The sequence below is a fragment of the Macaca mulatta genome, chromosome 11 (assembly GCF_049350105.2).
Source record: "Macaca mulatta isolate MMU2019108-1 chromosome 11, T2T-MMU8v2.0, whole genome shotgun sequence".
In the NCBI taxonomy this organism is placed as follows: domain Eukaryota; kingdom Metazoa; phylum Chordata; class Mammalia; order Primates; family Cercopithecidae; genus Macaca; species Macaca mulatta.
The window spans coordinates 20761527-20789461 of NC_133416.1; the positions used below are offsets into that span (position 1 = coordinate 20761527).

Consider the following 27935-nt stretch of genomic DNA (forward strand, 5'->3'; position numbering starts at 1 on the left):
TAGGAAAAAAAGAAAGAGAAAGGAATGGAGACAAATATAATAATGCCAGTAGAAGTCTCTGAAATAGGTATAATTTTTTTGTTTATTCTGCTTGTCAACCCTTTGATGTAGACATTACTATTCCAACTCTACAAGAGAAAATATTGAGTTTCAGATAGTTTTAGTTTAATTGGCCTTCCTAAGGTCATCGAGCTCGTAAATCTGTCTCTAAAGCTCATGACATTTTCACCACATCCCATTGCTGTGAGATAAGGTCCCCACACAGACATAATGGCATCAGTTAGACCACCCAGAAGCATGCTGTCATCAGCTTTGAACTCTGAGATGGCTGGGTAAAACTAACTTAGAATACGCAAAGTATTATTTAAAACTTATTGTGATAATTCTAAAGGTGTCTAATCATTTAATCATTTTCTAACGTATTAATGCACATAAAAATAATTTCAGTATTCATCTATATCTATATTTTTATATTTCCTCTCATATTATTCATTTATACACAAAATATATAATGCATATATAGTCACAACACACACACACACACACACACACACACACACACACTCAGCTTACTTTTACCAAACTAAGTTCCAAAAATAAAAGAAATTGAAGTCAGAGAGGAAAACACATATTTGGGGATATTATGGGAGGATATGATTGTGTTCATTTTTTCTCTTTCAGCAATCACTCTTTGGGGAGCCACAAAATGTTTCAAAAAGATAAATCTGTTATTCAACTCCACCTGCAGAAAAGTAGGGAAGCTCTAGGAAAGCTATCTCGAAAGGTAAGACTTTCTTACTTTTGGTTTCAACTAGCAAACTAACTGTTTTAAGGACAATATTTCTAATTTTTGAACTATTGCCAATTTGGAATTATATAGCTTAATTAATACATGTGTATTTAAATATATTCATTGAAAAATGATGAAATATATAAATATAAATACCTGTTAATGATTTGAACTGATGCAATAACATGAATGCATTACTGCAATCTTAGTGTTATGGACTGAATGTTCATGTCCTCCCAAAATTAATAAGTTTAGGCCCCAGGTGTTAGTATTAGGAAGTGGGTCTTTAGGAGGTATTTAGTTTTAGATGAAGTCATAAAAACAGAGTCCTTATGATGAGGTGGTAAGTGCCCTTATAAAAAGAGTTTAGAGCGCTCTCTCTCTTTCTCCCTCCTCCTCCCTCTCTATCACTCTCCTTCTCTTTCTTCTCACTATGTTAGGATACAGCAAGAAGGAAGCTGTCTGCACACAGGAAAAGGGCCCTGACCCTGATTATAAACTTTGAAGCCTATAGAATGAAGAGAAATAAATACATGTTGTTTAAGCCACCTGGTCTCTGGTATTTTGTTATAGCAGCCCAGTCTGACTAATACACTGAGTATAACAAATCTGTTGGTTTCTTTCCAAAATCATTTGTGAGACACTTATTAAGGTTATCATATTTATACTTTTCACATATCTTCTTAGAAGTAAATGAAATAGAAAATGTAATGGGGAATCACTAAATCACTAAAGGCAGAAAAATAACTTGTTTTCTGTGAAGACTGTTTATGTCAACACAGCTTAAATTAGCACAGATAAACTTTCATAATATATATAATAAAGCTCCCTAGAAAAGGATGACTATGCTTTAATGATACAGTTTCATGCTGTTAGATGTGAATTTTACTCCCTGTGTCATGTTGTGAGTTACTTCCAATTCAAATTGCACAGTACGCAGTGAACTTTGATATTATGGCAGTTTTTGTGTGTAGAATCTTAAATTCCTTCTTTAAGCAAAAATCCTCTCACCCTGTCATTTATATTAGTTAACAGATTTCCAGTGGATGATTTCTTTTTTTTCTAATATGAAGTGTTTCATCATAAGAAAATTTCAGGTAGTACATTAGGTTGCAATATATCTACATGGAAAATAACATAATGAGGCCAAAAGAGAGTTGTTCAGAAATATTTTTTGGATCTTGTGTTCAACTTAGCTGCTGTTGACAGCTCCAACGCTATACATCTGAAATCTCCAGGAAAACACATTATAAAGTGCAACTGACCCCATCAGTTTTAAACTTAAGATTCTTCAAATTGCCCTCAATGTTGAGAAAAAAAAGCTGAAATCATCATATTTCATTGGAGCATGGGGGAAGAAGATAAAATATATTATTCTAATTTGGATGCTGCTAAAATAATAACTTATTGATAGTAATTAACAAATCACTAACATTTCAGACTCATGTAAATTAAGGTCTGTTTAAAAACTCATGTAACTCTATTATTCTGATATAGGGCATACATTTAATGTCTGAGACGTTAACATTTCTATCACATTTAATCTTTTCAATAATTCTATAAGGTAAACACTATTAAAAATAAGGAAACTGTATCACAGGGAGGAATCAAGACTTTCCCAAGATTAAAATCATGAAACTGATGGGCGGAGAAGGATAGATTTGAGCACAGTCAGTGAGCCTTCAGAGCCCATGCATTCCTACCAACTTATATGGGAAATATGCTCAGAATTTGCAGTATATTCTCAAAAGTTTTGGATGTGTGTTTCAGGTCAAAATTCTAGCTTTATGCAGGCACGTGTGTGTGTGTGTATGTGTGTGTGTGTGTCTGTGTGTGTAATTTTTTTTCCACAGCTAATATCCATGTAGCTCAAAGTCTGGGGCATGACAGGTGATAATAACTAACCATATTATGTATATATTAGGTGCCAATTGATGTTCTTAGTGCTTTAAATGAATTAATTGATAGTAGCCCAAGAGCAAAGAATAAATACAACTATTTTTCTGTCTTATAAAAATAAAAGAACTGAAAAGTTAAGAGATTATTTAAATCATCCAAAGTCTCACAGCTAGTAAATAAGGGTGATGAGATCAGAGCAAAACTAATCTGCCTACAGATCACACTATATGATAATGTTGACCAGTGCAGTTATATAGTGCAACTGACTCTGTCAATATTAAACTTAAGATTCTTCAAATTACCCTCAGTGTCGAGAAAAAGAAATGTGAGATAATCATATTGCTGTCATCACCATTGTTATCATGTCCAGGGACAAGCATATTGTTATCTCTGGGTGTATAATGTGTAGTTCTCATCAGAAATGCCTGTTTTTCAATATGCCATTTGGATCACAGTGGGAATTAAGTTATGTGGTTCTTTTTGATGCTTCATGATTCAACTTACAAGCTTGTCCATCCTATAATAAATATCACCAATTCTTGGATAATTCAACAACTCATAGGCAAAAAGTATAAATGCCTTTTCTTATCCAGAACTTTTGCTAATATTGATGCTGTTGTTTAAAATGGATAATACTTGAACCGGGGAGGCGGAGGTTGCAGTGAGCCGAGATTGCGCCACTGCACTCCAGCCTGGGTGACAGAGCTAGACTCTGTCTCAAAAAAAAAAAAAAAAAAAAAAAAAAAAAAAAAAATATATATATATATATATATATATATATATATATATATATATAATAAAATGGATAATACACCTGATGGCAAATATATTTATATATTTGTATATCCTCCATTCATGCAATAAGTATTTGCTATGTAACTGCTGTCTATTAGGCCCTATACTAATGTGTAGGTAGAGTAGTGAGCAATATCAATAAGATCTCAGCCCTCAGGGGTTCAGGGGATGCAAATGGCACCAATTTCCAATTAGAAAGCAATGGTAACTTCCATGCAGAATATGAAAAAGGCATTCTGTATCTCCATCTCTCTCAGTCTTGATTTTTTTTTTTTTTTTGAGATGGGGTCTCGCTCTGTTGCCCAGGCTGGAGTGCAGTGGCATGATGTTGGCTCACTGCAACCTTTGCCTCTTGGGTTCAAGCAATTCGCCTGCCTCAGCCTCCTGAGTAGCTGGGATTACAGGCACATGCCACCATGCCTGGCTAATTTTTGTATTTTTTGTAGAGATGGGTTTCACCATGTTGATTAGGCTGGTCTCAAACTCCTGACCTCGTGATCCACCTGCCTCAGCCCCACAAAGTGCTGGGATTACAGGCGTAAGCCACCGCACCTGGTCCAAGTATTGATTCTTTCAGGAATTTTTTTTTTTTTTTTGCATTGCATTTCAAAGGGGAAGATTATTATATTTTATTAAAACTTTAAGGATTTACTTCCAGGAACTGGGATAAGTACTTTATACAGTATATACAACCTAATAACAATTGATTCATTTAACAAATAAAACTTGTTACATGCCATTCATAGTACTTGCCTTTTCTAGAATGTAGAGTTCACATCCTAGTTGAGAGACAGACAATAAACAAGTGTATACAATGAAGTCATGTAGAGGTATGTGCTCTGAAAGAATATATAGCCAGCTCTAAAAGTTGAGAGAAGCACCTAATGCAGATGAATAAGAGGGACTAGTGATGGTACTTGCTTTTCTGTCTAAATCCTGGAGCACACAAGCCTAGCTCTGATCTTTAGAAAAGAGGAATATTAAATTTGCTCATTTAGCCTTCTATAAAAAAGCAAAAATTCTGGTTTCATATTGCTCAATTTCAAATGTTCACTTTTAGGCAAATTGTTAAATTCTCTATACCTGAATTTCTTCATCTAAAAATGTGAATAATGATAGTTCTTACCTAATGTAGTTATTATGAGAACTCAATTGAGAAATATTATCGGGGGAAATAAAATATCGGGGGAAAGCCCACCCCCCAATATTAAACATGGGTTCTTTTCTATTTCCCTAACTGTTGGCTGCTCTGAAAATAAAGGGAAAGAGTACAAAAGAGAGAGATTTTAAAGCTGGGTGTCCAGGGGAGACATCACATGTCGGCTGGTTCTGTGATGCTCCCTGAGTCGTAAAACCAGCAAGTTTTTATTATCGATTTTCAAAAGGGGAGGGAGTGTATGAATAGGGTGTGGGTCACAGAGGTCACATGCTTCACAAGGTAATGAAATACCACAAAGCAAATGGAGGCAGGGTGAGATCACAGGACTACAGGACGGGGCGAAATTAAAATTGCTAATGAAGTTTCGGCACGCATTGTCATTGATAACATCTTATCAGGAGACAGGGTTTGAGAGCAGACAACCGGTCTGACCAAAATTTATTAGGCAGGAATTTCCTCATCCTAATAAGCCTGGGAGCGCTACAGGAGACCAGGGCTTATTTCATCCCTTCATCTTTGACCATAAAAGACAGCAGCCATTTCAGAGGCCTACCCTCAGGGGCCATTCTCTGTCTCAGGGATGTTCCTTGCTGAGAAAAAGAATTCAGCGATATTTCTCCTATTTACTTTTGAAAGAAGAGAAATATGGCTCTGTTCCACCCGGCTCACCGGCAGTCAGTGTTTAAGGTTATCTCCCTTGTTCCCTGAACATTGCTGTTATCCTGTTCTTTTTCCAAGGTGCCCAGATTTCATATTGTTCAAACACACATGCTCTACAAACAATTTGTGCAGTTAACGCAATCATCACAGGGTCCTGAGGTGACATACATCCTCCTCAGCTTAGGAAGATGATGGGATTAAGAGATTAAAGACAGACACAGCATATCACAAGGGTGTTGATTGGGGAAGTGATGTGTCCATGAAATCTTCACAATTTATGTTCAGAGATTGCAGTAAAGACAGGCGTAAGAAATTATAAAAGTATTAATTTGGGGACCTAATAAATGTCCATGAAATCTTCACAATTTATGTTCTTCTGTCGTGGCTTCAGCTGGTCCCTCCATTTGGGGTCCCTGGCTTCCCACAACAAAATATAAACAAAGAGCTTAAGTCAGTGCCTGCACCTAGTATGACTACCTAAGTATTAGCTATTGATGTCATAAAATTGGATGTTTCACTGTGTGCTATTTTGGTCCTTTACAATTAAAAATTCTAAAACATTATTAACATTAATTTGCCTTAAAACATTTAGAAATTTACTTATGATGTTGCAAATATTGAGAGAGATGGATATTTTTGTGTTATGTCAAAATAGTGTATATACTGCAGTATCATGACTTTTGTTGATATATCAACAATTTTAATAAATCACAATTTTTCTTGTAAGTTTTCATGCCCTTAAGCAGGATAAATTTTAGTCTTAATTGAAATTTCTATATGTAACAAGAAAATAAAAATAAACTGATAATTGGTTTGGTTTTGAGGTAAGTTTTATAAAATTTTCTTTCTAAGACATATATGATTTATTGATTAACTTAATATAACTGAAACAGTTTTATCAACTTGTGTCTCATCTTCATTATTTGAATTGCCCCATTTAAAATTTTCTGAATTGCCCTATTTAAAATAAGTAACCCTTGATTTGTATTTTTAATTTTATATATACATCATAAGGAGATAGCAAATGTTCTCTCAGTTTTATTTTTTATAGTGGTGTCAAAATTCTCTGTAATTTTCAGGATTTCAGCTGTAAGTAAAACATTTATGAACAATTATAATCTTTCTAATAAAACTGTAAAATTGTCTTGATAGTATTCTTTTTCACATAATACTAGGAATATGACTATCATCATTATATTAAGTTTATTGATACCATTGCCTTGCAGTAGATACTTTAGAGCTTTCTAATTGTGCAAAGCTCAATTCATCTTAGATAATATTTTTATTTTAAACTTGATAATACTATACTGAAATAGAATAATTTAATCCACATTTCAAGAGAACAAGAAAGTTGTTCTAAAAAAAAAAAAAAAAAACCAGGCCAGGAGCAGTGGCTTAGGCCTCTAATCCCAGCACTTTGGGAGGCCAAGGCGGGCAGATCACCTGAGATCAGAAGTTCGAGACCACCCTGGCCAACATAGTGAAACCCCATCTTTACAAAAAATAGCTGGACCTGGTGTTGTGCATCTATAATCCCAGCTACTCAGGATGCTGAGGCACAAGAATTGCTTGAACTCTGGAGGCGGAGGTTGCAGTGAGACAAGATCACGCATTGGCACTCCGGCCTGAGTGACAGCAAGACTCCATCTCGAAAAAAGAAAAAATAAATAAATAATAAAAAGCAGGTTGATGATCTTTAGAAATCATCCAAGGTTTCAAAATTTTAAATCTGCTACCTTGATTAGCTATGAAAAACTTAATATTTTAAAATTTGTTTCCTTTTTTATCTATCTCAAATTTGATCAAAAATATTGCCAACATTGTAGATATTAATCATAAAATCAAGATTTTCTTATAGCTCAGGGGAATATTCACAGAACATTTACAGCAATAGATTTTTGTATGAGAAAAAAAATTTTTAACTTTTTCCTTTTTCCTTAAGGCCAAGGTATGGCTTCAGCTTTAGGGAAAAGTTAAATTCACACTATCTTTCATGGACCATTACAGGAATTTTCCTCCAGCTTTTGTTTTTCTTCAAGATCTGTTAATAATTTAACAAAAAAATGTTTCCAATACATGTACCTTACGAAGTTATTTTTCCTCCAGCCTATGGAGGTATTTAAATTTTAAAAAAATTTCTAGTAAAAGGTACTAAGGCAAATACTGAAAATATTTCTGGAAACCAAATAAATTGGTTTTTAAATGAATATGATTATGCTTTCCTAGAAATATGTAATTAAGTATATTCTTTATATTCTTGCTTTGGTTTTAACTTCTGAAAGAAGGCAAGTGCCAAATATTACAGTTCAAATCTTACTTTTTTATTTTTACTCTGTTTTTCGCTTTCTGTTTTCCCTCTTCTTTTACTATGCTTTTCATGACTACAGTTTAGCTTTCTCTGTTGCAGAAAAAAGTTGTCTTGTCACTATCACACGTTTTATTTTAGCTGTCCCAGTGACTCTATATGTAAATTTCTAGAAGGTTAGACTCACATCTTCATTTCTCAGCCATTCTACATAGTGTTTCTTTTTCACAGCATGTAGTCAAAATATTGTTTATAACAGTGACCTTATTCTTTCCATCTAACTTAGCTTCCTTCCTCCTCTTCACAAAACAAACCAATATAAAAATTAATTCACCTTTGACATTGGGCCATATAAAGGTTTTCCTTCTGATGTTTACTGTCCGAATCTCTAATAGTCAGTTTTAAAAATAGACTGTGTTTATTGACACACAAGATTACATACACCCCAGACATTAAGGGACTCACTCAGATCTCAACCTTAATGCCACTGTGTGGTGAAATAGTGCAATTATGATAAGACATACTGCATTCTCTGCGTACTTGCAAAGGGTTTTCATGAATGCCCTGTTGCAGGAAAACTAGTCAAGAAGTTAAGGTATGAGTGTGTGTGTACGTGTGTTGTGTGCACACACATACAGGCCATAGGCACGATATTTTAAGATGAGTAGTTCATGCTTATATAGGATGAAAACAAAATGCCAACTAACCCCTAGAATTTATGCCTACCAGTAATTGTCATTAATTAGTATAATTTAGTGCTCATGAAACGGAAAGCTTTCTTACACTGACATTTTAGCAGCAAGATGTGGTGAAGCTGAAAAATGAAGGAGTTGATTATGTGTCTGCTCCCCCATCTGGCAAAATGTCAGGCTTTACACTGCCATGGCATGCATGGCCTAAATATGAAAAAAAAAAAAAAAAAAAAGTTCATGTATGTGGGAGAAGTGGTGCCTAAAAATCTACCTTCCTACTTAGTAGGAAAATTTAGTGTTTGACCTTGGTTGATGCCATGATGTTTTTCAACTGTTTTTTAGGCTTATTCTCAACCAAAACTAAGCTTTCTGCTTTACTTTTGAAAAGGCTTATATAGTAAAGGAGAGTCTTGTAAGGTGTTTAAGAAAAAATATAAACGTGATGAATGAGGGTTATCAAAATAGGTGAATAAAATGGCAGCAGGAAGTTACGGACCTATTTTTATCTGGTACTCATTTCTATTCACTCTATAAATATTAATATATTCTGCTGTCTACAGCATGAAGAGGACCACAGTCAGTTTTATCTGAACCAACTTCTAGAATTTATGCATATTTGGAAAGTATCCAGGTAAGACATTTTATATTTGTTGCAAGATTACTTTCTGATTGAATTCTCAAATGTCAAATCTCAGTATTTTTCAGTTGATTGTAAAAACCGTCCTTTCACTGGGACTGAGGAAGCTAATGTTCTTTTAATAGGCATATTCTGTTAATAATTATCCATTCTTCAAAGTTGTTCAGATATATTTGAAGAGCTGCTAACACTTTGCGGAACATTCTAACATCCATTAAAAAAAATCTCTGCTGCTGGTTATTACATTTTCAAGGACTTGTTTTCCTGATTCATTTTGTGACTTTGGGTTTGCATATGTCACTTAACCTCTTTGTAAAACAATTTTAATACTTCGAAGGTAACCATCTCCTACTTAATTTGTTTCTGAAATCCCTGAAAATAAATGGTATATCATAAATAGAGGAGTGTAAATTCAAATTGGAAAACTCGAGTGAAAACAAGTGAACATATCCTACTTCATTCTTATATCTAAATGTATGCATGTATTATTTGGAAGAACAGACTTATCAGGTAGCTAAACTGGGAGTTTGGGTATATCTACAATTAAGGCTGTTGTGAGCTGAACCAGGAGAAAATGTAGTGTGGGAGATACAGGTCATACATCTCTAAAGTAAAGCCTGATATAACATATGAGCTAAATTTACAATAGCAAAGACATGGGATCAACCCATATGCCCATCAGTGATTGACTGGATAAAGAAATGGCACATATACACCATGGAATACTATGCAGCCATATAAAGGAATGAGATCATGTCTCTTGCAGGACATAGATGGAGGTAGAGGCCATTATCCTCAACAAACTAACACAGAAACAGAAAACAAAACACCACACATTCTCACTTATAAGTGGGAGCTGAACAATGAGAACACATGTACACATGGAGGGGAACAACACACACTGGGGCCCATCAGAGTTGTTGGAGAGGGAGAGCATCAAGATAAATAGCTAATGCATGCAGGGCTCAATACTTAGGTGATGGGTTGATAGGTGCAGCAAACCACCATTGCACATGTTTACCTATGTAACAAACCTGCAGGTCCTGCACACGTTTCCTGGAACTTCAAATAAAATAAAATTGGCCAGGCGCAGTGGCTCATGCCTGTAATCCCAGCACTTTAGGAGGCCTAGGTAGGCGGATCACAAGGTCAAGAGTTCAAGACCAGCCTGGCCGACATAGTGAAACCTAACTCTACTAAAAATACAAAAATCAGCCAGGCATGGTGGCATGTGCTGTAATCTCAGCTACTCGGGAGGCTGAGGCAGGAGAATCACTTAAACCCAGGAGGTGGAGGTTGCAGTGAGCTAAGATCACGCCACTGTACTCCAGCTTGGGCAACAGAGTGAGACTTCATCTCAAAAAACAAATTGATTAATTAATTTAAAAAATAAAATTAAGTTTAAAACATAAATAAAAATATGAGCTAAAATTGGTTTTAGTGACTATGTTGGGTAATGATTTTGTGAAGTTATTATTATATATTTACATATATTATCTCATCTAATTCTTTCTAAAACTCTGTGATAATACATATTATGCTGTTTCAAAACTAAAGAAACTGAAGTTCTGAGAGGCTAAATAACTCTCCTAAGGCCATTCTGGTCATCAGTGGCAGGGCTACAATCAGGTCTGCCTGAAATTTACAAAGGATATTTTCTTTCATTAAACTATTGTGTTTTTCCATGTGCCCTTCTCTGCCACCCTTCTCCCTAAAACTATCCATCTTCACTCCATAAAGTCATAGAATGGCTAGGACTAGAAAGGACTTTAGACATAATCTAACACCAATTTTCGTTTTATAGATAATTACAGGATTCCACCATAGATTTCTGTTGTATAACATATAAACAAGGTCTGTAGTTTCCTTTTTCCAAAATAAATCTACCCGGGGGCGGGGGAAACAGAGAGAAAGGCAGAGAAACAGACATACACCTCAAATATGAGAAGTTTTTCAAAAAGCAGGAAATCCTTGGGACACAAAGGACTATTTTGAAAGGGTTGGTGGAGGGTTGTTGCATGTTTTAAGTCACTACTACCTTGGGGACAGAGAGGCAAGCCAAGGCTGTGAGAAGACAGTGAGAGAAGGAGGCTTTCATTCTGTTTTTGTCTTACCCCTGCCATTGCCTGCCCCCTAGCAGACATTTGATGGCCAGTGTGCAGTTGCAGGGGTCCAGAGGGTTAATGCAGGGCAAAGCAAAGTTCTGCTGTAGCAAGGAGTAGAGGAAACATGTCTGGGACAGCCTAGCTTCAGACTTTACGCCTCCACCCCTCCCTCCAATCCCAGGGCAGTGGATTACAGTCTGGGGTGATACCATCTCCCAGCGCTATTTCTTCTGTGGTAAGGAAACTAAAAACAGAAGTTCAAAAACTTGGCAACCATCACACAAATATTTAATCCCATAGCCATGACTAAAACCAAGTATCTAACTCTCAGTCAGTGCTTATTCCACTTCCATCATGTTCTGACCCTTCCCCCCTTATCTTTCTCAAAGGGTATCTAACACAGAGACATTCTCAGCCTTATAAAGGCCACTGTAGAACTTTACTTTTGGGGATACAACGCTTCCCTGCCTGCCCTCCTCAGAACGCCGTATTGGGTCATCAAAAAAAATCAAGCACTGGATGGCAAGGGCTTTGATTTCAGTTCCTAGTAGTTTTTTTCTATAAAATAGATACAATATCCAAAAACAAAGTGCTGAAGTGGGTGCATTCTTGGTGATACTAGTAGTTTCAGGTTTTATATAAAACACTGCCATTGCCCAAATCTTTAGTTATTATTTTCCTCCCCTTTCATTGTCTTTTACATATTCTATGCATTTTGTCTTTGAACTGACAGAGGGACTTCAACTAAAGTGATAATGTAAAAAAAATGAAAATGCAGCTACTGTAAAAATAATGGTGTATTTTTTCATGTTGCGTTTTTGAGTTGTGTGACTTATGATTCAATTTAAGTCAGGAGTTTTCAAGACAAATAAGAAGGTAAAGTCAATAATGTTTGGGAAAATAATTTTTGAACAGCGAAGCTCAGAAGAATTTCTGCTCAAATTGCATGGCTTCTCCCTAAGCATAGATAAAGCTGGAGTAATAAGAGAAGCTTAGGAAAGAAAAATGCAGAGGTTTGGTGTCAGAGACAGCCCCATATATTATAAATATAAGCCATTAATTCCAAATGCAATTATCTACAAGATTTTGCATACTTAATATTTCTTGATGTTAATATATGCCATTATCTGCTTATGAATCCCTTTGCAACTTAGTTTGAATTAAGAGTACTTTTATATAATGATCAGCCTTTGAGAGGTTTGCTTAATTTATCATTAATTCTTTGGAGTTCTAAGACTTTCAAATATGTTTGTAGTCTATCAAGTTATACAAACTTTATAAGGCACCCTTCTGAGATGTTTTTAAAATTATGTCAACAATAATCCTTTTTATACCATGCCTACGATAGTATCATGGGCAAAACAGAATTTGTGATAAATGTTTGTGCTAAAGGTAATGTAAGTTTTCCCATCCAATTTTAAACAAAGTTTCTGTTTTTCATTTTCCAGACAATGTCTCTTAACAGTCATCAAAAAATATGACTTCCACCTGAAATATCTATTGAAAACCCAGGTATTGATTTTTGTTACTTTAACCATCAATTCAGTAAGCATTTTTAAAGCACCTACTACTTTTCTAAAACTGCAAATTTTGAAGATGACAAAAATGAATAAAACAGAGGATCTACACTTGAAAGGCTTTCATTTCAACCTGGAAAAATAGACGAGTAGAAAGGCATATGCAGTAAAGTGCTACAGCTGCTGAGGAAAGACTGTATGTATACAGATGCATAAGAAAGAATGGTCAGTTTTTTCCATTTCAGCTGAATGTTGACAAATGAGTACTGCATGTGTCTCCCAGCCAGAGAGGGGCATTGTGAAGGAAGGTGGGGAGTAGAGATAACTTTCAGCAAAGAACAACATGAACAGAGGCACTTTGGGAGGCAGAGGCACGCAGATCACGAGGTCAAGAGAACCAGACCATCCTGGTCAACACGGTGAAACCCTGTCTCTACTAAAAATGCAAGAATTAGCCGGGCATGGTAGTGGGTGCCTGTAATCCCAGTTACTTGGGAGGCTGAGGCAGGAGAATCGCTTGAACCCGGGAGGTGGAGGTTGCAGTGAGCCGAGATCGGGCCACTGCACTCCAGCCTGATGATAGAGCGAGACTCAGTCTGAAAAAAAAGAGAGAGATAGAGAGACAGAAAAGAGTCAGGAGCCAGCCTGGTGTGATTAGGAAATTATGACATTTGAATTGGCTGTTCAAATGTTAGAGGTTGGAAAAAAAAATCAGATGAAAGAAGCAGACAGGGGCCACATTACGTAGGATCTTATGGACCTTTTATGGCCAATTTTATGATTTTCTACTTTGTCCACTTATGACATGGAGCCATTAGGTAGAGTAGTAGAATGACTGATGGATGATTAGAAGGACATTTCATTAGCACAAAAAGATGATGAGAGCATGGACAAACACTCTACTATAGGGATGATATGAGGGGACAGATTCATAAGAAGTGAAAATGTACAATTTATATAATTTGGTGACATTCTATGTGCCAAGAATAACTCAAAATTCCCAGGCTGCTGACTGACTCCGTGGAGACATCAATTCACTCTAATAGTGAAGAGAGAAGGTAGCATGGCAGAGGAGCGATGAACTCAGTACAAGACTGTGGCAATTTGGTCACCTATTGGGCACTGAAGCTGTGATCTCCATTAGGTAGATTATTTCTTACAGCTTCTTCTTCCAGGGAAGGTTTAGCCTTCCACAGATAAAACATCATATTATTACAGAATATTGTGAGTCAGGGAACATTTTTTAAACAAGTGACTTCTTTCTTTCTGTTAAATAATTGATTCCTGATATAAATAAAAGGGTACATATCTCAGATAATAACTATTTGTAATATCAATAAACATTAAATATATCTGAAAATAATAAATTCTGTTTATTGATGTAGATACTGAAATTGTATGTGACTTCCATATAAATATCTAAAGACATGGAGATTACAAATACAAGACTTACGTTTCTCCATAAAGTGTAATCCTCTCACCCTAATTCTATTTTTCCTACTCCAGCCTGGTCTGAGTCTGTAAGTTTAAAATGTGGAATGTGAAAAGAATCCACAATTAGCTTCTTTTAAGTCTCATAAAATGTTATGGTTACTACTTCTAATTCAGCCTTGTGAGAGTCATTCTTTCTCATGTAGAATGTGAGACTTACCAGGTTACCAGGATATATTAAGATTTAATTCCTAGAGTATTTTTGTCTCTTTACTATGTGTAGATATACTTTTGAGGTTATGGTAACCTACTCATGAATGAATTTTAGTTGTCTGAATGTCTCAGCACTGCTCACATATCATAGACGTCTTTTTTCACACACAAATTATCGATAATTTATAACAGTTCTTAATTTCCAAATTCAGAAGCTTGATCTTATTACTTATGTATGAAGCCTCCTATATTTCTAGTTTGAAAGAAACGATCGACTATTGTAAATTTTTCTAATATGACTTAAAAGTTGGCAAAATACCAGAGAAATACTGTCTTTCCATTATCATTGGCAAATAGCAATCATCACTCACAGCTAAATTATTTTCTAAATAGGTCACAGTGTATGCGATTTTCCAGATGAACTCAATCAAAACAATGAGCTCTTTAAATGAGATTTTTGCCTATGAAGCATCAATAGTAAATATCTTAGAAATGAGGACAGACTATGATATTATCAGTTCACAATTCTGTGCTTTCTATTTATTTGACAAGTACATCAAATAGCATTTCATCCTGTCCAAAACAGTGTCAATTGGAAAAACAATGTTTTTTTCATATCTCCCAAACTTGGATTATTACACATGATTTGAAAAAATAACAAGCATGCAGCTGAATAGGTCAGACATTCATTATTGAATAATATGAATATATTCAATATTATTGAATATTATTATTGAATAATATGAATAAATATTTTCTTTCCTCACAATTCTTATTTCAACATATTTTAGATGATACCCATTTTAGGCCAGGCATTCTGGTTATTATGTCAGATGGCTAGTTTTGTATGTAATTTACAAAGAGCTTTTTCACTAGACATTTTTTCCTCTCTTCTGTTCCATTAAAACCCTGAACTATAGAGAATATTTTTGAATTCATTCCGTATTCTTAATTTCATAGAAATTGAATAATATGAATCCAATAAGAATTTCAGAAAAATCAAGAATGGAAAAAAGAGAATCCCCCCCTGCCCAAAAGGTATTACTGAATGCTTACTTCATGCGAATTATGAAACTGTTTACTCACGGAAACCAAGAGAAATGGGAGTTCAAACTATACTCTGAAGTTGCTGATGATCTAGTTGGAGAGACAGCCTGTCCACATAAATAATATACACAATGGTGTCTACACAGAGCAAAGCAATATAAAACCAAATTGTAGCCTTGGAGAAAGAATCAACTTCTGATTTAAAATCACTTCTTCCTAGTAGTCTCTAATATGTTGTCTCCAAAATTCTTTATTAAAATGCCAGTCAGGATCATGGTAGGAAATCCCTACCATGAATGACAAATTTACACTACAATCTAGTAATTGTTGAATTTATTGTAAATTATGTGGGCCAGGGTTGAAGCAAATCAATTGATGCTTCAAAACTTGGTTTAGCTTCATGAAACATCTATCTAGTCAGAAAATAACTGAGAACCCCCAAGTCCTTCTCCATCTAGCCCATGACTCAGAGGCTACACCAAGTAGACAACCAGAAGAATATGACATCTTTAGTGTTTAGGTTTAAGTAACTCAGTGAGGAGGGCAAAATAATACTTATTTCATACTTGCTCAAAACGAAAATCTAACTGTATTCATCTAGAGAGAGAAAGAAAATTCCATATACGAGTAGAAAGAAAGAGGACACATAGGGATTTTATATTTAGCTTGTTTTAAACTGAAACTCTCTTGGTTACAAGCAAATCTATTGTTAGATTTTCAGAGTTCCAATTTCAAGCATAATTTAAGCCTAATGGTAGTCTAAGACAAAATTTAGGAGCAGAGATTCCAAAGTCAGATAAATCTATAAGTCAACCCTCCACCACTACGGAAGTTTTGTATTCAACCTTCCTCAGATTTATATGATTCATTGCTAGAGTGAGGATAATAAATATGATATAGTGATGTTTTAAATAATTAATGAAACAATGGATATAATGTTCTTAGTATAATATAGTGATGGAAGATAAAATGTTTTTAAGAAAAGATAAGTACCCGTGTTTCTTTATTGTTATTATTGCTACCGTTTCTATCACTATCACTCAAGTAGAGGATTGTATGGGATCCAGAAGAAAATTTTCACAAAGTTGATTTGCATTCAGAATAGAACATAAGAAAAGGTGAGAAATGAGCAAAAAAGTGTAATAAAATCAGACAAAATTAATAGGTAACAAGGAGCAGTTGCAACGTTGCAAAAGAAGTCAAGGAAATAAAGGCAATAAAATCAGAGCCCAGGAAAATGAAGCACTATTGCAGAACTGTAACTGACCTTAGCAGAAATAAAGCACAGATTGAAACTACTAAAAGTCAAAGCTATCATGTATAGAACACTCTCAGATTTCAAGAAGTATAAAAAAATTAAAAGTAGATTCTCAAAGTAGAAGATAATCACTAGCCAACATAATTTGGGTTGCTAGTGAGATGGAGAACACTAGAGTGTTTTGTGCGAAGGAATAACATGATCTGACATTCTACTGGTGATTTATGTGGTAAATTATATAATACATGAAGAACACACAATTAAAGAATAATAATAGAAAAGCACTCTTATTAAAAAATAAGTTAAGGAACAAAATATTTTTGATATCATACACCTGTTTGCCACTTCATGTCTCCTCTCCTCTATGTAAAAGGTCCTATTTGATGAAAAGTATTTTGTAGGTTTTCTTTATCATTTCATCACCAAAGTTTATATCTACTAGCAAGATAAGACATTGATTTTCTTTCTGAGGTCTCCATGAATGGAATCAAACTATATGCACTTTTTGAGCCCTGTATCTTTCACTCAGTATTATTTGTGAGATTTATTCACCTTGTTCCATATGGTTGTTATTAGTTCATTTTCATTGTCGTATAATATTCCATTAAAAGACTGGACCTCAATTTATTTATCTATCCTACTTGTTGGTGTATATTTGAAATAACATCAAGAGGTTTTCTAGAGCACTTACCTAGGGACATAGATTTACAAGGCAATACCAAACACTTTTCTAATGATGTTTTACCCATTTCACAATATATGAGAGTTCCTGTTGCTCCATTTTCCTGCCAACCTATAGTGTAGTCCAAATTATATATGTTTGCCAACATTAGGTATATGTAATGCTATCTTTGTATCAACTTTAATTTTTCTGACTCAAAAATTCATACTAAACTCGTAAAATTCATGAGTCTTTAACCTTTTTAAAAAATGTAGTATTCAACTGCCCTCTTTTACAACTTACCTGTTCAAACTTCTGCTGATATTTCCACATTTCTGTAGATTTTTCAAGTAGATTCATGGGAGTTCTTTATATATTTACCCTTCCTTCAGTTATGTGTATTGTAAATGTCTTCTGCCATTTAGGGACTTTTCACTTTAATTATCTTATTTATTAAGTCACTTTTCTTAAAATTTGATTTATGTAAAATAAAATGCACCCATGTTAAGTGGGCAGTTTGACTAGTTTTCAAAACGTACATAATTATGTAACAACAACTGGAATGAAGATACAAGATATTTCCATTACAAGAAAAAATGCCCAACTGCCTCTTTAGTAAATCCCTCTCATCCCAGATTTCACACACCAAAAATTTATTTGCTCTCTATTTGGTTTTCTTTTGCCTTTACTTGACTTTTATATAAATGGAATCATATATACAATGTAAGAATTCTTGTGGCTCTACATCCTCACCAGTACCTGTTATTGTCAGTGTTTTAATTTTAGCCATTCTAGTGACTATGTGGCAATATTTCCTTCAGTTTTTAATCTGTATTCCCTCAATGGCTGATGATGCCGAATTACTTTTCATGGAATTACTGCTCATTTATATATTTTCTGCTGTCAGGTGCCTGTTCAAATCTTTTGCCTATTTTTAAAGTTGAACTATATATCCTCTTGTTATCAAATTGTAAGGGTCCAGAACATTACCTGGATATCAATTAAAGGCCAGGGACAAGGAACCGTAAACTCTCTCCTGCACATGACTAACCGCAATTGTAATCGTTCTAATATGTTCCAGAAGAAAGTTCATTGTGAGGTGTAGGACATATGTATTGAAAACATTGTCTCCCTGTGACTGGTTGTTGTTTATTCGCTTGCTTGTTTATTTCATTTACATGCCATTCAGAAAGCAGAAGCTTTTAATTTTTGTGAAGTCCAGGTTTATTTTTACTTTACAGTTTATGCTTTCTTATCATATTTAATAAAGATTTGCTACAGAAGTTTGCATACTATATTTTTCAATACTATTTTTAGTTTTAGCTGTTCTTTAATTCTATGATCCATTTCAAGTTACAGTTCTAGTTCTAGACTCCCTATTCTGTTTCATAAATCTATATGTCTATCCTACTATCAGTCAACATTGCCTTAATTACCATATGCTCATGGAAAGTCTTGGTATCAGGCAATATAAGTTCTCCAAAATCATTCTTGTTAAAAAAATTTTGGCTATTCTAAGTACTTTGCTACACTTGCATTGAATATACAGATTGATGTAAGGAAACTTGATATTTAAAAAAATTATATTTTCTAATTCATGAGAGTTCAATTTAATCTGATCTAGTTCTTCATCTACACAGGTTTATTAAATCACTCAGCAATGCTTTATAATTTAGCATAGAGATTATGCATAGTTTATTAAAGTTATTTCATGTTCTTGTCTAATATTTTAAATAATATTTTTATATTATTTTCCAGTTGTTTGTTACTAATACATGGGAATAGACCCGACTTTCATATATTGACCTATATACTATGTCTTCTTGAAATCACTTTTTATATCTAAGAATTATTTTTTGGATTCCTTAGGATGTCTACATATACAGTCATGTCATCTGGGAAATAATTTTATTTTTTCCTCTATAGCCCTCTTATTTTTTACTTGCTTTATTATTTAATACTTGCTGAGCCTCCAATAGGATTTTACTAGAAGTAAAATCGCCGCCTTGTTATTTTGAGGGAGAACGTTACAGTCTTTTATCATTAAATGTAAAGTTACTTGGAGGTTATGTTGTAATATAAAAAGTTATCTTTTACTGGGTTGAAAAAGCTTCCTTCTGTATCTGGTTTACTAAGAGCTTATATCTTGAATGGATTATGAGTTTTGCCAAATGCTTTTTGTGCATATGTACAAATGCACATATGGCTTTTCTCTTTTATTCTTTTCAAATTTTAAAAATCTTTTTATTACTGGTATAATTATACTTACTAAGAATTTATAATCTGTTTCATATATTTCTAACTTGAATTAAGTAATATTTTCTTAAGGATATTTGCATCTATATTTATGAGGGACATCAGTTTTTGTTTTTATTTTCATATAATATTGTTAGATTTTGGTATGGGTAATGCTGGCCTCGTAAAATATTAGATAAGCTATTATTATCCGTGCTTACAGTGGAGCCTGTGGTACCATGACATTTCCCTCCGTGTAGGATCCTGCTTCATCCTCAGCTTTGACAGCTCCTGCTTGTCTGTGCCAAAGAGAAGGTCTCTCTAAATGCTGTTGTCTCTCTCCCAGTGGTACTCCACTCTTGCTTATTTATTACTCAATGCTAGACCTATTTTGGCAGTGGGGACAAGGGGAGTTCAGTGTTGTAACGAACCAATCACAGCCTTAGGCAGACTCTGTGTACTTGAGTCTCAGGACTAGGACTCTTGGAGCATTCCTGCCCCTCCTCCACATGGCGGCCAAACTCTGCCTTATATCTGCAGTTAGTCGTTCGCAGTAAACGAGAGTGTATTGCTCCTCGTCCCTGACCTCTAATTGGTATCCAGGTAAGATCTTGAACCCAAGACGAGTTTCCTGGCCTTTCCCCAGAAGCAAAGTCCTTTTGCTTCTACCCTTCCTTCAACAGCAAAGGAGCTTCTCATCTATGTCCTACTTCTCCCCCAGAGACAAGACTGTTTTGCTTTTTACTTCTCCAGAAGCAAGGGGTTGTTGCCTGGGCTCAGGGAAACACAGGGTTTGCTGCTCCTCCCCTTGCAGCTTAGAGTTTTGCTTCTTATGCAAAAAGGATCCACAGAAGTGGACAGAGCCCCATAACTGTCTCCCAGAAACAGCTGGTTACCTACACACCTGCACCACAGAATATGACTTCAGTTTCCCGCACGGCTTTCAGTATTTTCCCCAAAAAACTGATAGGCATCCTTGGAAAAAAGCTTGCAGGAGATTGTAAACTCACCATGTGTCTTGGGCTTCCTGGTATTCCAAACTGACATGCTAACTCACACCTGGCCTTTAAAAAATCTGTTGAATTTTAGCTAATTTCTTCCTACTCATGTGTATGGTGACCATCTCTTTCTCCTGTGCTCTGCCAAAGTTTGAACATTTTGTGTGCCCCAACTCTCTTTGGAACGGTTTTCACTGTGTAGTTTGGTTTACTTGGTCACTTTGTGACCTCAAATATCAGCGGGGTTCAGAAGAAGTTATAATTTTGTATATTATCTGGATTTTTTCATTGTTGCAGAGAAATCAATGTTCTATATTTTCATTTGTTTGTTTGTTTATTATATTTTAAGTTCTAGGATACATGTGCAGGAAGTGCAGGTTTGTTACGTAGGTATATATGTGGCATGGTGGTTTGCTGCACCCATCAACCCTTCACCTACATTAGGTATTTCTCCTAATGCTCTGCCTCCCCTTGCTCCCCACCTCCCGACAGGCCTGATGTGTGATGTTCCCTTCCCTGTGTCCATGTGTGCTTATTGTTCAACTCCCACTTATGAGTGAGAACATGAGGTGTTAGGTTTTCTGTTCCTGTGTTAGTTTGCTAAATAAGAATGATGGTTTCCAGCTTCATCCATGTCCCTGCAAGGGACATGAACTCATCCTTTTTTATATTTTAAGCCAAGTTGCATTTCAAAGCTGTTTTTAATCTTTAAGGAAAAAATAATTCATATTGGCACTAACTACCGAACCTGGAATGAAAAGCATTCTAAATTCTCAATTTGTTTCCAAACTCATTAATTGAATTTGATAATTTTCAGTATGTCTAATATAAATCGAAACTAATTAAAGTTTGTATAAAATTAGGAGATGGTATGCTGTTACGTGGCTGTTTAAATGCATACTGCTTTGGTCTCCATCACAGCTGAATAAGAGACGGGAATAATCAACCACTTATGATGTTTTGTTTGGTTTTCCAGAAAGATGCAGGGGAGAAAAGGTTGTTACCCATCTTTTCAAATGTTCAAAATATTTTTCAAGTATGCTTAATTAATTCTAAAGTGTTAGCATATGGTTCCTTCAAGGTTCAGGAAACATCCAATATTTCCAAAGATACGCTTGGAATGTACTACAGAAAATAACATCATAGCGTTGTTTTCGGGTTTTCATTAACCCAAAGAAGTTAGAAAGAATTTAGAGGCAGTCTAGTCTAAATCCTATGCAATGCAAAAATCTTCTCTAAATATCCCTGATTGCTCATATACCTGAATCTAGAGCACCTTTCTACTCAAAAGGCAGCCTACACAGTTTTTGGACAAATAATTTTAAGAAAAACTTTTCTTAAAATTTTAAGAAAAACTAGAGAGTCAAAATAACCTCTCTAGGTTTGCAACCATTTGTTCTCATTTATCATTTTAGAGCTACTTACAAGAAATCTACTCCTCTTTTTACCTGAAAGACCATCAAATACTTGAAATGGTTATAATGTTTTATTTTTTTTCTTTTTTGCCAAGCTAAAATTTTGTAATACTATCAGCTACCTTCACATTGATGTCTATTAAGCTATATAGTCTTCTGGCTTATGTCTCCACACTGCATGCTCCATCTGTGACCCAAACTTTCTCCTCCATCATTAAAATAATAAAAGTTCTGAAATGTTATGCACCCAGCATTCAACTTTTTTTCTCTATATTCTTTCTCGGGATAATCATATTCAAATTTTTGTCTATGTATCACCTCTATGAAAATGTTGCCCAAGTCTACCTTTATTATTTCTTGAAATAGGGTGCTCACCCTACTGCATTTTGTATCTGTAGGGGATCTCATAATGCGAATTAGCCATCATAGGGTTTGTAAGTTTTAAACTGATATTCCCCTTGTACTCTGGTGTGTGTGTGCATGCATGTGTATATATATGTGTATTTGGGAAAAAACTCTGTAGGTTGGTATAGAAAAGTGTTTCTATACAATGATTGTGCATTTACTTCTGCTTGGGTCCAAAAAAGTCACAATAGCCTAGTGTAATGTTTAACATAAATTCCTACTATGATAGTCCAAGTTAATACTCCGGAGACACAGAGAGCACAGACTAGGGTTCAGTTTCTCAGATAATAATTTTCCTTACTCAAGGACTGAGTAGAGAGAGGCTTCGTCAAAAGTGTTTCTGATCAGTAGAAACAGTTTTTCTTCTCCCACCTTTACAGGTGGCTGCTATCCAATGTTTGAGGACTATTTGAGGATCTTAGCTCCAGTCCTGCCCCTTCCCCTACTTTCACCAAGTGATTTAGTCCTAAGATTTCAGCACGTTTCCCAGTGTTAGCAATAAACACCAATCCTACAGCTGAGGATCTACATCTAGTCTGATATTTCCTCCAGGCCATTGCAGCATCACTGTTGGAGCTACTGCTCAGGCTTGAAGTTCCCTCTAAATGTCTGCAACCCTAATATTTATCCTACCTTTCTTATAGTTTGTTTAATGTTTATACACACACCATGTGGTGTGTGTATGTGTGTGTGGTGTAGTGTGTCTATATTTTCTCAGTCCACCAGTTGCTAGAGATAGAACTCCATTGCATTTCCTCTGGGAAGCTCAAAACCTATGTATCAAAAAATACTCACATCATGATTCTACCAAAAATCTTCGTTTTGTCTGTGTTTCTGCCATAATGAATAGCACCTGTATTCTTGGTTTCCAAAATTTGGAAATGAAATTTTGGAATCATCTTAAATCCAACCTTTCTGTTGGTTCTCATATCCAATTAATCACCAACTCAATTTTTACAATTGCAATATTTTGCTTCACATATTCTAGCAATCTCAGTTATGCATGAATATAATGATTATCTTCAGAATGTAAATATTAAATCAGATAAGTGGATCACATAAGAAGTAGTGCAAGACTGGAGTAATAGATTGAGTAAATCAGCTACCAGCTACCTAGTGACCCAAGTCAACCCAGTATTTAGTAATGTTGATGAATTTTCACAAACTCATGTATCACACGTATTTACTTAGAACAGAGGAATGAAAAAATAAACATAGAACCTAATATGACTTTTCCGATTTTTATGATTTTCTAATTTCTATTCTATTAGTTATCTGTGCATATACAGTGTCTCATTTCTCTTATAAACTGAAAGATTGGTGTGAATGAATAAAATCAACTAGTTAAACATTAAAATTTAGCCCTCATTATCTGCCAGGCACTATATTTCATATTTTATCTAATTTAATCTTTACAGAAACTTAGTTATTATTCTCACTTCACAGAAGAGGGAGCCTAGGGACAAGAAAGTTAAATACTCTGAGGATGGCCGCAGGTAGAAAGGGGCAGAACCAGGATGTAAACAAACGGATCTTGACTTCAGAGCTGACAGTAGTGTCTATGATGCTCTTCTGAATGAATACTGTATTAACAGTATATTAATAGTAAGATTGTTGTCCTTTGGTAATTTTCAAGTTATCAAGTACATTCTCAAATCTAGTATCCAAACTAAACTCCAGTTTGGATAATATACATTGAAAATGTGGTGGAACTCACTTTCTAGTTATGCAGAGTATGTGTCTTTTGATTCAATTTAATAATGAACTGGATCTGGTAGCCACATCACAATATTGACTTATATTGAGTTAACGCATAGTGAAATAAATGATTTTTTCCATTTGAATGACTCATAAATTTTTCTTCTCCATGTTATTATTGGGTAAATATATTTTTTAATCCATGAAAGACTTAAAATAGATCTCAACTAAATTGCATCTTTTTACTTTTAGCTCATTAATAAAATCTGTAGACAATTTTTGGAATCCTCATTTTGTCTTTTGTAGTATTAATTAGTTATTCTTCAGGTTTTTGTCATTGGTTTCAGGATTTGTAAAATTACATATCAGAGATACTGGCAACAAATTTAAAAGTACATATCATTTTTCCACAAAAGAAGCAAAGTATTATCCCATTAATATAAAACTTGCATTGTGTCTTTGTATTGACACTTTGTTAAGAAAATGTAAGGAGAATTAAAATCTTTTTATGCTGTGAACACATATCTTTGTATGCAAATAAAAGGAAAAACTCTGTTCCATCTCTTCTTAAAATAAACTGTTGTAATTTTCCATTGGAATGATGGTCGTGCTGGTGACAAAACTGATGTTTTTTGAGAAAACACAATTGTTAATGATAAAGACAAAGAACATAAAAACCTTGTAGAGTGAAACATGATTCACACAGAATCAAAGAAAAGAGAGATTTCTCACTATAGTTAATGGCAAAACATGGAAAAGAATAAGGTCAAAACAGAGAAGGTTTTTTAAAAATAAATGCTTATTTAAGAACATGTGCACATCTGGGATATAGGACGGCTAATGAAAAATTCTTAGAATGGTGACCATAAAATCGCTCTCTCTCTTAAGGCCAGCCTGCATTGTTGATTTTAGGAATTTGTCATTGCTGTAGGCATATTGGGCCATTTTTGTGTTGCTATAAAGAAATACCTGAGTCTGGGTAATTTATAAAGAAAAGAGGTTGAATTGGCTCACAGTTCTGCAGACAATACAAGAAGTGTGGTGCCAGCATCGCCTTCTGGTGAGGGCCTCAGGAAGCTTTGCAATCATAGCAGAAGGTGAAGGGGATCCAGGTGTCTAACCCGTGAGAGCTGGAGCAGAGGGAGGCGGGATGTGCTGCACAATTTTAAACAACCAGATTTTGTGAGAACTCCCTCACTATTGCAAGGACAGCACCAAGCCATTCAAGAGGGATCCACCCCCGTGACCCAATGCCTCCCACCAGACCTCACTTCCAACATTGGGGCTTATATTTCAATATGAGATTCGGAGAGGACAGGCATCCAAACTATATCAGTAAATTGTATTTGTCATCAGCGATTGTTTTGAAAAATCAGTCACTTCAAGGATGTGCAATCAGATGATTATCAAACACCTCAACACCACAACTGGCTGTCCAGAGTTTGTTCTGAACCCTGTGAATCTGATTTTCTAGTAAGTTTGCCCAACTATACCCTGATTCCAAACAATAGGTGTATTTTGAAACTCTCCCGGGGTTGACCGTCATTACTTTGTTTTCATAGTGTTTTGTAGAAACCACAGACTTTGTCTAAGGCTGAGTTTCCCTGCTTTCCCCACACTTCTTCCTTCCTCTCTCTCTCTCTTTTCCTCTCCCTCTTCCTTACCCTTCCTCTCCTTCTACCTCTCTTTCTCATTTTGTTTCAAGTAATGTTAAATTAGAGCTAAGTTAGTAAGTTAGTGTTAAGTCAGTTCTAATTTTGAACATTTGCTCAGTGAAAATTAAAGCCCCAGTCACAGGATAACCAGAGTCTTGAGAACTTTCTTTTTATGTGAAAGCAAACAATCATATTTTATTCCACTTGCTCCTCATGGAAAAAGAAGAAGTTTGAGAATAAATTGATGTTCCCTCATTTATTTCAATAGATTGTAAGATGTGAATCTTGGTTATCTACAGGAAAACGTGGATAATATTATTGAAGAAGTTAAAAATATATGCAGTGTTCTAGGGTGTGTGGAAACCAAACAAATTACAGATGCAGTAAATGAACTAAGTCTAATTCTTCAGAGAAAAGCAGAGGTAAGTATATTCATTTATTACACAATAGTTTTAAACCTGAGTTCAATACTTAATTAAGGAGAGTAAAAGACTTTTTACTAACAACTGTATTTCTGTGTGTATGTTTGAGTCTGTGTGATTGTGTGTGTATCTGTGTGTGTGTGTGTGTGTGTGTGTGTGTGTGTGTGTGTGCTGCCAAACAGTATATTTCAATTGTTTGGGAGTATTGGCAGCTTGAGTTTATTATGCCAAATAGATTTGATTAAACTATAAGGACATTGATTACACCTTTGAAGTTTGTAACCACCTTATAACTTCAGGTGGTACTGAAATCAATCCTATAATCCTACCTAAATGAACGTAATTATATAACATTCACATATAAGTGTTTGTATAGATTGTTAATGGTTCTCATGTATATGAGTGTATACAGGCATAAGTGTCATGTTTGTATGGATAAGCACATTTATAAAAAAGAAAAAATCCATTTTTGTGGTGTCTTTTGTGAATTTTGCAGTGCACACTGCTTCCATGATTTCTGTGTGATTTTCTCTGGATCCCACATTGTGGTTTGGTGGGCTTAAAAAATGAACATTATGTGATTTTCTTTTGAATTTTCAGAAATCTGATATAGACCTGTAAGTGATTATTTTCCAAGAAAAACATTAGGACATCTGGTTACAATAAATTCATTTATCTTATTATTAGTTTAGTAGATGATAAAGCAGAAAGATACGATGATAATAATAACTAGTATTTGCTAGTCCATTGTAATATGTAAAATAGTTTGACATATGCATTACCTCATTGAATTTAATTTTTATTTTATCTCAATTTATGCTCATAGCATGTCATAAAGTTGGTATTTTAATGTTCATTTCACTATTAAAGCTCAACGCTTACAGTGTGTGTGTACGGAGAATTAATAAGTGGCAAAATACAGATTTGAACCTAGGCCTCTATACACATTACAGTGTATGTGAAACTTTCTAAGATAGAGTGAATACATATAACCTCTATCTGCATGGTAGACAACAAGAAAGATTCTACTACTTTTGAGTATGCCAGTCTTGAAATTTTCAAAAGATTGATTTACAATGTAGATCATTATATTACTACATAGAAATAATCATGCTTACTGCTTATTGTTTCAAATAGATAAGTGGGTATGAAAATTCAGTAGTTTCTTAATGATGGGCTTTCTAGATCTTATTTAATCCAAAGTTTTGTGTGATTAGACAGTAAAAAAATGAATATAGAAATTTAAATACGTTCTTTACATGAACAATGACGATTTTGATGACTCATGGAGGTATACCACAAAAATATTTTAAAGATAAACATTGCTGAAAAGCTAAAAATGCAAAGCATTAAATAAATCAAAATTTAAATAATGTAATCAATAAATCCAGCAATTCAACATCGAAGACAGATTTGTGTTCATTTCCCTAAATTTTTCTTAAAAAGTAAACACCTTCTCTTTTACTTTCCAATTATAGAAGGAAACTGAGTAACTATGTAGTCTCCAAAACTATTTTTGTATGTAGCTATTAAGACATAGGGCCTTTACAAGTAACAACAAGGTAAAACAATCTGATTTGATCACATGTAATATAATCATATTTTTCTATTCTGCATCAAAGTAAAAAAAAAATATACTGGAGCAGGGGCGTTCAATCTTTTGGCTTCCCTGGGCCACATTGCAAAAATTGTCTTGGGCCACACATAAAATACACTAACACTAACAATAGCTGATAGGCTTAAAAAAAAAAACCTCATAATGTTTTAAGGAAGTTTACATATTTGTGATATTTGTGTTGGGCTACATTCAATGTCATCCTGGGCTGCATGTGGCCCACAGGCTGCGGGTTGGACAAGCTTGTACTAGTGTCTTAAAAAGCATTTCACCAGTATGTTTCGAAAATAACTATTTTGATGAACTTAAAAACTTGGGAATTA

At 34.7% G+C, this 27935-nt stretch overlaps 1 protein-coding gene across 9 annotated transcripts in view; it reads left to right on the plus strand.

The window, feature by feature from the left end:
* PIK3C2G (phosphatidylinositol-4-phosphate 3-kinase catalytic subunit type 2 gamma) overlaps positions 1 to 27935 on the plus strand; it is a 423460-nt gene that overhangs the window by 72467 nt on the left and 323058 nt on the right. For all 9 annotated transcript variants that reach the window (XM_028829285.2, XM_028829284.2, XM_028829283.2 and 6 more), the window contains 4 exons: positions 682 to 784; positions 8861 to 8931; positions 12491 to 12554; positions 25875 to 25997. In XM_028829285.2, the coding sequence (XP_028685118.2) occupies positions 682 to 784; positions 8861 to 8931; positions 12491 to 12554; positions 25875 to 25997 (361 nt within the window). The remainder of the gene's footprint in view (positions 1 to 681; positions 785 to 8860; positions 8932 to 12490; positions 12555 to 25874; positions 25998 to 27935) is intronic.